Source organism: Portunus trituberculatus, chromosome 45 (assembly GCF_017591435.1).
Source record: "Portunus trituberculatus isolate SZX2019 chromosome 45, ASM1759143v1, whole genome shotgun sequence".
Taxonomy (NCBI): Eukaryota; Metazoa; Arthropoda; class Malacostraca; order Decapoda; family Portunidae; genus Portunus; species Portunus trituberculatus.
The window spans coordinates 8,991,699-9,004,338 of record NC_059299.1 but is presented as its reverse complement, the minus strand read 5'-3'; the positions used below and the strand labels follow the sequence as shown (position 1 = coordinate 9,004,338).

The window sequence follows — 12,640 nt, the reverse complement described above, 5'->3', positions numbered from 1 at the left end:
GCCATGTATAGAGTACTTTTTGCATATATGGCGGGTTCCACTCACACAGTTTAGGATGGACTCAAAACCTTTTCGTCTTATCAACTCCCCTCCTCTGACTGACAGTCTTCAGCTTCTTTCTCACTGCTGGAATGTTGCATCTCTTGCTATTTTCTACCAGTGTTTTCATACTAACTCCTCTTCTGATCTTACTAACTGCATACTTCCCCTCCTCCTGTGGCCTTGCTTCACAAGGCTTTCTTTTTCCTCTTAACCCTACTCTAACTTCAGTGCAATAGTTAACCAGTACTCGCAATCATTCATACCTTTCTCTGGTAAACTCTGGAACTCCCCATGTTTCCTATGACTTGACGTCATTTAAGAGAGAGGTTTCAAGACATTTATCCCTTATTTTTGGCAAGCTCTCTTGGACGTGCAAGGGAACTGGAAACTGAATGGACCTTTTTTTTATTTTGTTACCCTTGGCCAGCTTTCTTCTTACATAAAAATTACATATAGTATAGCTACATAGTCCTACATATATCCATACATACATTGATATTTCCTCAGACAAATTCCTTGGCAAAGATGGATTTCCTTAGATTTCTCTACATTTCTGTATTTCCTTAAGACAAGGAAATTTCCTAGAAAGTGGAAATATTGTGGAGGCTTTGACATTGTTTTGGTAACTCGATAGACACTGCTGTAAACAAAATAGTTTTCGGCTTTCCCCACCTGAAACCTGTGCAGGTCCCCAGGCTTGTTGGGGGTAGAGGGTTGGTGGCATTTTTTTGCCATTTTGTTGTCCTATTATCAGTGGGTTTTGTGAAGTTCTGAAAAAAATTATTCAGAAAATAAGGCACCAGAGTTATACTGGACCATTACTATTCTTTGCATCTCCAGGTGAAAGATAAACTATAATTATGTGGGTTGATTATTAGTAAGCTTGATGAAGTGAGAATGAAATGATGTCAATATGATAGGTGCAACTGTTGAACTGGTGTGTGTACTTTTGTGTTTGTTCCCTATGCTTGTTGGCTGTGGTTAGTGGCAATTGGCTGTTAACTACTTCTACTCATTACATTAACCTTTAGTTATTCATTGTCAAGCATATACATGATTAATAATTGACATGTGATGTATATGGACGTGTATTCACATGAGTGATGGAGTTTACTGTTATTGACAATGCATATTGCATAGAGCAGTGGTGCTCAAAGTTTTCAAATTTACAGAATCTTTTTGTATTTCCTGTTATTTGGTGGAACACCCCGACTTCCCCATCATCTTAACGAAGGAGTTACGTTCCTAAAAAACCCTTCATTAAGCGAACCGATTATAACAAGTTTAACCCCTGACTTGAACTTCCATTGAGAGTAAACAAAGCAAGAGTGCATCATAGTACAGTGAAAGGTTTAGTGAAAGTAAAAATTATGAAGTTAATCATTTAGGCAGTTTAATTTGTCATTATAATGTACACTAATGTATGTATGTACGTAACTTTATAATGTTGATGATCTTAAATTTATGAAGGGAGGGAGAGTGAAACGGGAAAGACACTAACCGGAAATCTGTGGAATGTAAGCAAAGGGCGCATCATTGTATCACATACAAAACTTATGTACCACATTTCCACAAGGCTTTCCATTATATCCATTGTAGAGTCACGAGTTCGGGTGGTTCTTTTAGCTTGCAAGGAAGACACGGTCTCACCAACCTTCTTAATAGAGTCTGCTGACTTGAAAATAGTAGAGACAGTATATGGAGTCAAGATGGTGGAGAGCAATGCTATTAGTTTTCTCGCCTCTCTCGTGTCTGAATAATATCCAGCTTCACTTTGAGAGTAAGAGACTTCCTGGTCTTCTTAGCAACGCTAGGCGACATTGCAGGGGGTTTTGGTGGTAAGTTGAGCGAGGAAAGACAAGCTGCTGCTGATGCTGTTATTGTTTTGAACAGGGGCAGTGAGTTGTCCACGAGAGGCGCTGGTGTATTCAAAAGCCTGTTGGCTTGCGTGATATGGCGGTGCTTTCAAACTTGGAAAAAATTACCTGTATAAAACTTTGTTAAAGCGAGTTTGGTGTTCATTAAACGAGCAGATGGTAGTAAAATGTAACCTTTGTTGTAGTGAAATTTCGTTGTGTGAACCTTTGTACTGGCTCTCACATAAAGGATAGTTAAAAGCCTCTTAAGATTAGGTAACTTTTACTGACTATGATCTCGAAAAATTAGATACAATTAACGTCTTTTAACAGAAATAATGTTATGATCTTACCGAACAAAATGCATTACATATGAGCAAACATAACTGAGCACAAGAGTGTAATGAAAATGATAAATAATTAACTGGTCTTTGAACTTAGCACTATGGCACAAGATTATAGTGTGTGATACATTACAACAAAATGGTGAAAGTCTTCTGAGAATCACATCTAAAACATTTAATGCCTTGTGATTCACTTGTATAAAATCAGAGGCCAAGTGTTGAATCACTGAACTAGTAATACCTAAGAGGATCAAGAGCCCCAAACTCTTCAACAAAATCTGTAAATAAAAGGGAGAGTTTTAGCCTTTCTCTGTGGGGAAATCATACTCGAGGTGCTAATGAGACAACAGGCACATAACAGATCAGCATGCAGCATAAGCACAAAACAGCCATACTCCTGCAAACACTTAATTAGAAGAAAAAAATATACTTAAAAAAAATGAAGAAAATGAATGTACTGAGTCCTTTCTTGAGGAAGTTATGTAAAATAGTAAGCAGCATCAACTTAACCAAAAAAAGTTGCTCCATTCACAGCCTCATTATCCAGTCTACTGTGTATAGAAATACATGTATATATATATATATTAGTCTGTCTATTTAATAAACAAAACTTCATTGCTAAAAATATATATAAATTTTCATCTATGTAATTTGCTGTGTTATCAGTCTTATTACAATAGAAACTAGGCAGCTTTAACAGGCAACATTTTTTCATAAAAAATGTAATTTAACAAGTTTTTATCTTTATTCCAATTGTTGTGTAGTAATTATTGTGGTAGTGCTTGTGCTTGTATAATTTAACTTTTATCTGGTCCAACACTGAGGATTTCAAAATGAACATGCTCTCCCATAGCTAGCTTTGCCTCCAGTAGGCTATGGTGCAGGACATGACACCTCAGGAACACAGCACCTCGTATACACTCAACACGTACGTCCACACGTTGCTAGGAAAACGTTCTCTAATCAAATAATATATTGCACATCATATTTAATTTTCTATTAATATCTTGACATTGGAATGAAGATCTTGTGTTCCCAATATACTTTACAGTCTCTCTCTCTCTCTCTCTCTCTCTCTCTCTCTCTCTCTCTCTCTCTCTCTCTCTCTCTCTCTCTCACACACACACATACACACACACAGTGTAGTAGTGAGCACACTGGTCTCACAACCGAGGAGGCCCGGGTTCGAGTCCTGGGTGAGGTGAGGCAAGTGGGTGAGCCTCTTGATGTGTAACCACTGTTCACTTAGCAACAACTTGGTACGGGATGTAATTTGAGGGGTTGTGGCTTTGCTGTCCCGGTGTGTTGTGTGGTGTGGTCTGTCCTACCCGAAGATTGGTCTATAAGCTCTGAGGTCTTTCTGTAGGCTGGTTGACTAGCAGGTGACCGTGGTGAATTATGCACGCACGCAAGCCCGCCTGCCCGCTCACCCGCACGCAACGCAACGCAACGCAATGCAACGCAATGCACGCATGCACGCACACACGGGCTCACTCTGAGGTGGCACTCCTGTTGTTAGTGAGAGACAAGAGATTCTCTGGTTCTGTGTTTTCCTGACATGAAATTTCTTGGTCTTGCACATCACTATGGGTGTCTGGAGTTGCTGTGTCCCCACGCTCTATGATGGAGGCCACTTCAGTCTGGGAATGGGACCCTAGGCTTTCTGAACCTTCAGATGGAGAGGCTGGGTCACTTGCCTCACCAGAGATGTCTAGTGTTCCCACTCCCCCTTCAACAGTACTGAGTTCAGCTACTCTACTGTGTTCAGCAGCTAAGCCTGGCAGTCCCAAGTCATGTTGAGGTTTAGTGCTGGTGGTTAGTTGTAGGAGCCTACTAACAGCAGCAGCATCCACCTCAGCGTAAGCTCTGTTATTGGCAGCGAAGGTGTCGGCATAAGTGGCTGGGGCTCTGGTTGTGTAAGGACTGTGGTGGGTGTGTTCATACTGGGTAGTGGTGGTGAGGGGGAGAGCTGTGCTGAAGAACTTGGGTGATGCTGGTTGTGATGTGTTGGTGTCGTAGCAGCGGTGCTGGTGTGAGAAGAACTCCAGGGTGGTGATATTGGGGGAGGAGGGGCCGGAGGATGACACGAAGGATGGGGGTCCAGACCAGCCAACACCTGGAGAACACAACACTCTTGACTACCTCTAGCAAACCACACATCACTGCACACTCAGGCCAATTCAAGTGGAGCTTGATTTTGTTTAGGTTATTTGTCTAAGATTCTAGATTATAGTATTACTTTCATATAATTACTAGATCTGTTTGATTAATTTAGTAAGTTCTAAATATTTATGATCAAAATTTGTGAGCCTTGTTTTCTTCTACACTAAACCACTTTTAATTTGGCCATTACATTCACACAGATTAAGTGATTAAAACAGCCATTCACTTTTTAAGAGCTCATTAGTGTTGAATATATTAACTCTTTCCAAGCTCAGCTGTCTAAAATGGACTTGGTAACTAAGGAATTAGCTTTATGATTTATAGCCAGAAGTATCTAAAATTCATAATCACTCGACTACTAAAGGTGAATGACTGTGCTGAACTTGTTTGATGCTACTATGGTCATGCACTTAGCACCACAATAACTTTTTCAAACATAATGAAATGCCTAAAAATAAGCTAACTAAAGTGAAGTGAAGCCAAGTAGCCACACTGAATTCTAGAATCATACTGTGGAGAATAGAAAAGCACATCATAGAAAAGTTCTCAGGCACCTAAACATCTGAAGAATATCAACTCCTCCCAAAATTTTATATATATATATATATATATATATATATATATATATATATATATATATATATATATATATATATATATATATATATATATATATATATATAACAAAATGCACAAAACAGCATCCATCAGTATAAAGTAGTATATTCATTAAGCTCATAAAGGTGCATTAAGTTAATAAAATATAGCTACTTGAAGCCAAAGCTTAAACATGTAGAAAAGTTGTGTATGTTGCTCTGGCAAGCTATCTAGAAGACTGTGAAATTAATTCAAACCAGCCATTCTGCGCAAACTCTGTAGTAAAACTTCATCCAGCAATCTACTCAATGATACACAGATAAAACACCAACAACCCAACAAGTTTAGTTTTTAAGCATTTTCAGACCACCATTGCTGCCACACTGAGAGAGAAAAATGGATAAGTGCAACTTGTGCTTGCTGTACAAACGACTAGAATTTAAAACACTATGCTGATTCCAGAATGCTCATCAGAGTAATTTAAAATCTACCTTTAGTTAAAGCAAGGTTGAAGAGAACAGCAATCAAGGCCTGGATAAGTTTTCATCATAGCTACTTCCATATCCATTTTGGAAGGCACATATGAGGCCAGAAATGGATAGAGCACTAATATACCAGATGCAATGATTATTTGTGTACTACTGTCTTGACCCACCAAGCACAGTGGATCAAACACAGCTTGCTTTGGCTCAGTTCTTGCTGAAGTCTTAACTGGAAAATGGATGCACTGAAAACAAGCTTGCCAAACGGAACTTCTCGCTCAAGTTAATGGACAATATCACGTGAAACTAAGGGCTTACCATTAGCTGCTGCAGTGAAATAAAAGAAAAATGAGTGCAGTGACTGTGGTTAACACAAGACTGGTAATGCCCTTTCAAAAGCTTTATAAAATCAAGAGAACTTGTGGATGCCAGGATATCAGAGCTCAGTCTGTACAAGTCTTAAAAAGACTAAAGATGGGATGATGATCAATACCAAAGATCTTTCCATCTAAAAGTAGAAACATAGAGTCCACAGAAAAGGAGCAAAATAAGGAAGACAACCACTGTATTGAAGCATAAACCGTTCAAACTGCTGATGTTACATGATTAGTTATTTCAACAAGCAAAGAATATGAAATATATTTTTGCTGAATCCCACTGATGCAGGTACAAATGAATGGAGTCTGGTGTGATGTCACCTCATTGTGAGGTATGTAAAGCTGTTAGCCTGACTGAAAGCTCTACAACACTTTGTTGGATGTGCAGTAAATAACCAGGGCTACTTTCCATTAAGACGGCTTCCAGTGGCTTGGTGTGCCTTCATCACTCAGTGCTGTACATATTTGTACTGACAGTCATGACTTGCCTTCCTTCCCAAAAGAGGAAATCACAACCACATTACCTTTATCTCATCACAACACTTCACTCTTTCCAAGGGGCAGCTTCTTACAATAAGATTTTTGTTACTTTTTATTGTCCAAGTTTTCATGGGTTTTCCTTACTTGGCTGTTATTCACTAAATATAAACTTATATAAAAATATACATACATCTATTCATACACTACTTTTCACATTACACAGCACCAACACTTGTAACTTAGTTAAGCACAACCTGTGTACACTACACTAGCTGTTAAAACAACCTTGAGTCACTTGCCCTTATTACTTAGAGGCAACATCAGAGCAAGTATCATGGATATGTGTTATTCCTTTTTACATTCATCTGACCAACACAATCTCTCTTCCAGATAAACCTACAAGATAAAAATGTTGGTAATGAAATAAACATCGAGTAAGTGTGAAGAATTATCCGTGACTGGCTAAAACTGATGAAAGAAGCATGAACACTATCTCTGGATGGGCAGCCACTACATCAAGTAAGCCTTTTTATGGTCATCATCAAAATGTAAACAAAAGATCCTTCTTTATACTAAAATGAGAAATGGTTTACTGTTCAAGTTGAAACTATTGATTAAATTCAGCAGTCTACCAAATAAGCAATGTCTTATTTTCTGGTATGATGCTACAAAGGACACATACATTCTAAAATTTTTGTTATGGTTAGTCATTTCAGCCACAGCATGCCACTTCTATTACTGCCTCCACCACACACTAAGTGGAGTGGCTAGAGAGCCTTGACCTTCAATCAGTTGTCTTTCTCTTACAGAGTCTCCAAGGAAGACTCTCGAGACCACTTACTGGAGGAAGGAGACTGGAGGCCGAGAGGAAGAGGCTGTGTGCGGGGGTGCCTTGGAGTGGAAGGCATCTTGGGTGGGGAGGAGAGTGGCGTGCGGAACTGGGCAAGAGCCATGCGCTCCAGAAAGCCATCCAGCTGGCGAAGAGACAAGGCGTTGTGGAGAGTTTCCAGTGGCCGAATGGATGGCACGCCTCCGAGGCCCTCCAGGTCTGCAACACAAGGGAAAAGTTATTATTGTGATACACAACTGTTTTCTGCAATGCTGGACAAGTTTGACTTCAGAAATAGATCTGTACACCATGGTGTTGACACTTTGCAGGCCTCTTTGTCTAGCAAGATCTAGCCATTCATGGGCTGTGGGTCAAGTCATCATTCCAGTGTTTCAGTGTCAAATGACAAGTTTTACTGTTAGGATTACAAAGATAGTTTTTCCAGCAATTGCACATCCATTAGAGTAAAGTGCTAAATAAGATACCATCATGCAAATGGTTACTTTTGTTGTCTTTTAATGCGAACATTTAACATGTTTGCCTCTCTCTCTCTCTCTCTCTCTCATAGTATGTTAGTACAGTATACCACAGTTGGTCACTACAGTGGTTTGCTCAATTTAATGTTTTCTCTCTTCCACAGGTGATATCTGAAAGCTGACAACTTTACAGCTGATGCCAGACACTTGACATCACATCAACTGTATTATTGTTTTTACTGTCACCTTTACATTAATTAGATTTTTTGGCTGTCTGTGATGCTGGTGAATGAGCTGTCTCATGTGATAAAAGAGTTCAGAGGACTCCCAACTTTATTTTTGAATTTGTTTCTAAAAAAAAAAAAAAAAAAAAAAAATGTGGCTAAAGGGTCTAGTCTTTCTCCAGAGAGTCTTTGAGGTAAATTTTTGAGGTGTGACCAGTTTCAACAAAATATTTTCTAAAAGTATTTTTATTTTCTAAAACTATTTTTTAAAATTTATATCTCTGGTAACTACACCATTGTCTTGTCACACCACTACTAACCCTGACCCCTTTCCTACCATGGAGATACAGCATTATACTCCTTTTGCAGTAAGGTGACACCTCCCCCTAAAATAAGTCCCACCCATACGTTTTTCTGATTGGCAGGTAAAGTACATGAGGTCTAACCCCACCTCTTCCTCTCCTCCTTTCTCTGGTACACATGCATGTGCACACACACCTATTTCTCTATTATTTGAAGGATAGAGAAATGAGAACTGTGATCAGAGATACATACTCATCTTGGTCAGTGATAGCCCCCATTATGTTTCAAGTTTATGTAAACGACATTCACATTGGGGTAAACACCTATATGAATTTATTCGCTGATGATGCAAAGTTGCTAAAAGTTATCAAAACCAAAGAGGACTGTATACTGCTACAGGAAGATCTATGAATGGAGCAATAAGTGTAAATTGGAGTTTAATGCCAAGAAATGTCACATAATGGAACTGGGAAAGAGTAAGAGAAGACTGGTATGGATGGAACTATCTGATGGGAGAGGAGCAAATAACAAAGACTAAAGAGGAAAAAGATCTTGGAGTGATCATACAAGAAAATCTGAGCCCTGATAAACACATAAGATATTTGGACTATCATATAGGATGCTGACTAATATAAGAGTGGCATTTCATTACATGGATAAAGATATGATGAAAAAAATCATCACAAGCATAATACACCCAAGGCTGGAATATGCAGCAGTGGTATGGTCTCCGAGTTCTAAAAAAGATATAAGAAAACTGGAAAGGATACAGAAGGTTGCTACAAAGATGATGCCAGAATCAAAGGACCTCACATATGAAGAACGACTGAAGGAAATGGGACTGCCAACCTTACAAGATAGAAGAGAATGCGGGGACCTAATAACAATGTATAAGATAGTAAATGATATTGAAAAGATAGACAAAGAAGACCTGGTGCTGTTGGCAGAAGAGGATGGAAGTACAAGAGGACATGAAAAGTTGATCAGGATGAGGCAGTATGTGAAGGATGTTGGAAAATACAGTTTTCCACACAGAATGGCGGAAAAATGGAATGCATTCGATAATGGAATTGTTGCAGCACATAGTGTGCATAACTTTAAAGAAAGATTAGATAAATTTAGATATGGAGACAGGACACTGAGCCCCGCTCGAACCCTGTACAATACAACTAGGTAAATACACCTACTGCTTGTGGGGTACCTGGACAAGTTAAGTGCACACCAACTCGTGTCAGCACAACCTATCTTTTTTCCCCCAAAAAATTTCCCCAGATTGATGGTATAATGAGCTATGCCATTTCTGTTGCAAAATATTTCAAGTTATGTAAATATGTACAGGACCTGGTCCAGCCATATGTTTGTTCCAAAGATGGCTTCTCAGCTCTGATCAAGTCCATCAAAGCTGGAAAAAAACACTATTATTTAATTTCTATGTATGATTTACGATCTAAATCTTCATGGCATGGTATGCCACGTTTTAAGGTCACATGTATGGTAGATGGCCTCGAAACATGGACCTAAGATGGAAAATAAGGAGCGTACATAACTCGGGCGTTCTGGGCATGTCAGAACACTTGCTGCTGCTTTCATTGTGTTGGGTGGAAGAAATAGATACAGCCTTGCACACATCGTTGTTACGTTTCATATATTAGATTGCATAATGTGACCTGCCACTAGCAGTGTGTGTGTATTTACCTAGTTGTATTATACAGGGTTCAAGCAGGGCTCATAATGTCTTGTCTCCATTTATCCAATTTTTCCTTAGTTATGCACATTATGTGCTGTAACAACTTCATTATTGAATGCATTCCACTTTTCCACTGTTCTATGTGAAAAACTGTATTTTCCAATATCCTTCACTCACTGCCTCATCCTGATCTTTACATGTCCTTCTATCTTCTCACACACTGCCTCATCCTGATCTTTACATGTCCTTCTATCTTCTCACACTGCCTCATCCTGATCTTTACATGTCCTTCTATCTTCTCACACACTGCCTCATCCTGATCTTTACATGTCCTCCTATCTTCTCACACACTGCCTCATCCTAATCTTTATATGTCCTATCTTCCCTCACCAGTACCAGGTCTTCCTTGTCCATCTTTTCAATGCCATTGACTATCTTATATATTGCCATTAGGTCTCCTCGTTCCCGTCTATCTTATAAGGTTGGTAGTCCCATTTCCTTCAGCAGTTCTTCATATGTTGTCCTTTAGTTCCAGCACCATCTTTGTAGTAATCTTCTATATCTGTTCTAATCTTCTTGTATCTTTTTTAGAGCTCTGAGACCATACCACAGCTGCATATTCCAGCTTTGAATGTATCATGCTTGTGGTAATTTTTTTCGTCATATCTTTGTTCATGAACTGAAATACCACTCTTATATTAGTCAGTATTTTATATGATAATCAAAATATCTTGCTTATGTGTTTACTGTGGTTTAGATTTTCCTGTATTATCACTCACAAATCTTTTTCCTCTTTAGTCTTCTTCATTATTTGTTCCTCTCCCATCAGATAGTTCCGTACTGGTCTTCTCTGGCTCTTTCCTAGTTCCATTATGTGACATTTCTTGGCATTGAACTCCAATTTTCACTTCTTATTCCACTTAGATATTGTTTATATCTTACTGTAACAGCAAACAGTCCTCCTGGGTTTTGATAACTCTTGGCAGCTTTGCATCATAAGCAAATAAATTAATATACCGTATTTTACGGCTTGGAAGACGCACCCACGCACCCTAATATTTGAAAGAAATTTCTAAGAAAAAAAAGTCATTCTCATACAAGAATGCATTCACCATATACCCAACCACTGAACACAAAAACATAAGAAGCAAGGAGTCTGCAAGACACTATTGTTTCAGCACTCATTACTAATTTGCTGGAGCAGTCACCACAAATTTAAAACTATGTAAATAAAAACACCATAGGTAAATAAATATACACAGTGAAACAGTTCATCTTCATCTCTTGTTTTAGTGGCGGGTGATGGCATGTTTTGTACCTGTTGTTTACATTACGGAATCACTTGTCCGATCGCCGAAACCGAATGTGTCAGTGCTGCAGTTTGTATCTATTTAATTTTGCAGTCGTGTTTCATAGCCTTTATCAATGTGAAAACAATTCACAAATAGAATTTTGACTCTTGCTTGAATGAGTAAGCCATTTGGATGTTCTATTAATAATGGTATAAAGGCACCTGGCATGATGTATTTACCTAGTTGTAGTTTTACAGGGCCTGGGCTTTATGCTCGTGTGGTCCCGTCTCCATATCTACACTTATCCAATTTTTCTTTAAAACTATGTACACTCTTTGCTGATACCACTTCCTCACTCAAACTGTTCCAAGTCTCAACACATCTTTGCGGGAAACTAAATTTTTAACATCTCTCAGACATCGTCCCTTCCTTAGTTTCTTACTATGCGATCTTGTGCTTCTAAAGTCATATTCTTCTCTCAGGATCAGTTTCTCATTATCCACTTCATCCATTCCGTTAATCAATTTATAAACTTATCAGATCCCCCCTCTCTCTCTTCTCTGCTCCAAGGTTGGTAGATCCATTGCTTTTAGTCTCTCCTCATATGCCATCCCTTTAAATTCTGGAACCATTCTTGTAGCCATTTTTTTGTAGTCTCTAATTTTCTTATGTGTTTCTTTTTATGGGGAGTCCACACAACTCCTGCATATTCCAATCTAGGTTATCAATTTCTTCATCATTTCCTTGTCCATATAGTGAAATGGTACTCCAGTATTCCTTAGCAAATTATACGTCTCTCTGAAAATTCTATCAATATGGCTTACTGGTTGATTATTTTCTTCCATTGTCACTCCCAAGTCCTTTTCCTTTTTTACTTTTTCTAGTTCTACTCCATCTCCCATCTTATAGATTCCCACTGGTCGTCTTTCACTTTTTCCCATTTTCATGACATGGCTTTTGTCCACATTGAATTCCATCTCCCATTTTTTGCTCCATTTCCAGATCTTGTTTAAGTCTTCCTGTAGTATTTCACAATCCTCTTTTGTTTAATGACTCTGCACAGTTTCGCATCGTCCGCAAACAGATTTATGTAGCTGTTCACTCCCTCTGGCATGTCATTTATATATACGAGAAAAAGTATTGGTGCCAATACTGACCCTGTGGCACTCCGCTGTCTACTGTTCTCCACTTGGACTTCATATCTTTAACTATCGTCCTTATTTCTCTCCCCCTTAAGTAATTCTTCATCCATCTCAATGTGCTTCCTTTTAAGCCACCCTTCTCCTCTAACTTCCATAGTAATCTTTCATGTGGCACTTTATCAAAAGCCTTTTTTAGATTTAAATAAATACAGTCAACCCATCCCTCTCTCTTTTGTATTTTATCAACTATTCTAGAGTAGAAACTCAATAAATTTGTCACACATGACCGACCTTTTCTAAAACCAAATTGGCTATTTGATAATATTTTGTTGTCTTCAAGAAACTC

General features: G+C 38.6%; 1 protein-coding gene across 13 annotated transcripts in view; it reads right to left on the bottom strand.

Moving 5' to 3' along the window:
• Nucleotides 1-2,164: 2,164 nt before the first annotated feature.
• The window catches only part of LOC123519473 (inositol hexakisphosphate and diphosphoinositol-pentakisphosphate kinase 2-like), a 69,282-nt gene continuing 58,806 nt past the window's right edge, over nucleotides 2,165-12,640 (bottom strand). For 12 of the 13 annotated variants that reach the window (XM_045280797.1, XM_045280790.1, XM_045280793.1 and 9 more), the window contains 2 exons: nucleotides 7,183-7,389; nucleotides 2,165-4,358 (listed from right to left, as the gene is read on the bottom strand). In XM_045280797.1, the coding sequence (XP_045136732.1) occupies nucleotides 3,733-4,358; nucleotides 7,183-7,389 (833 nt within the window). In that variant the 3' untranslated portion in view covers nucleotides 2,165-3,732. The remainder of the gene's footprint in view (nucleotides 4,359-7,182; nucleotides 7,390-12,640) is intronic. The other variant, XM_045280802.1, reaches the window with a different exon arrangement.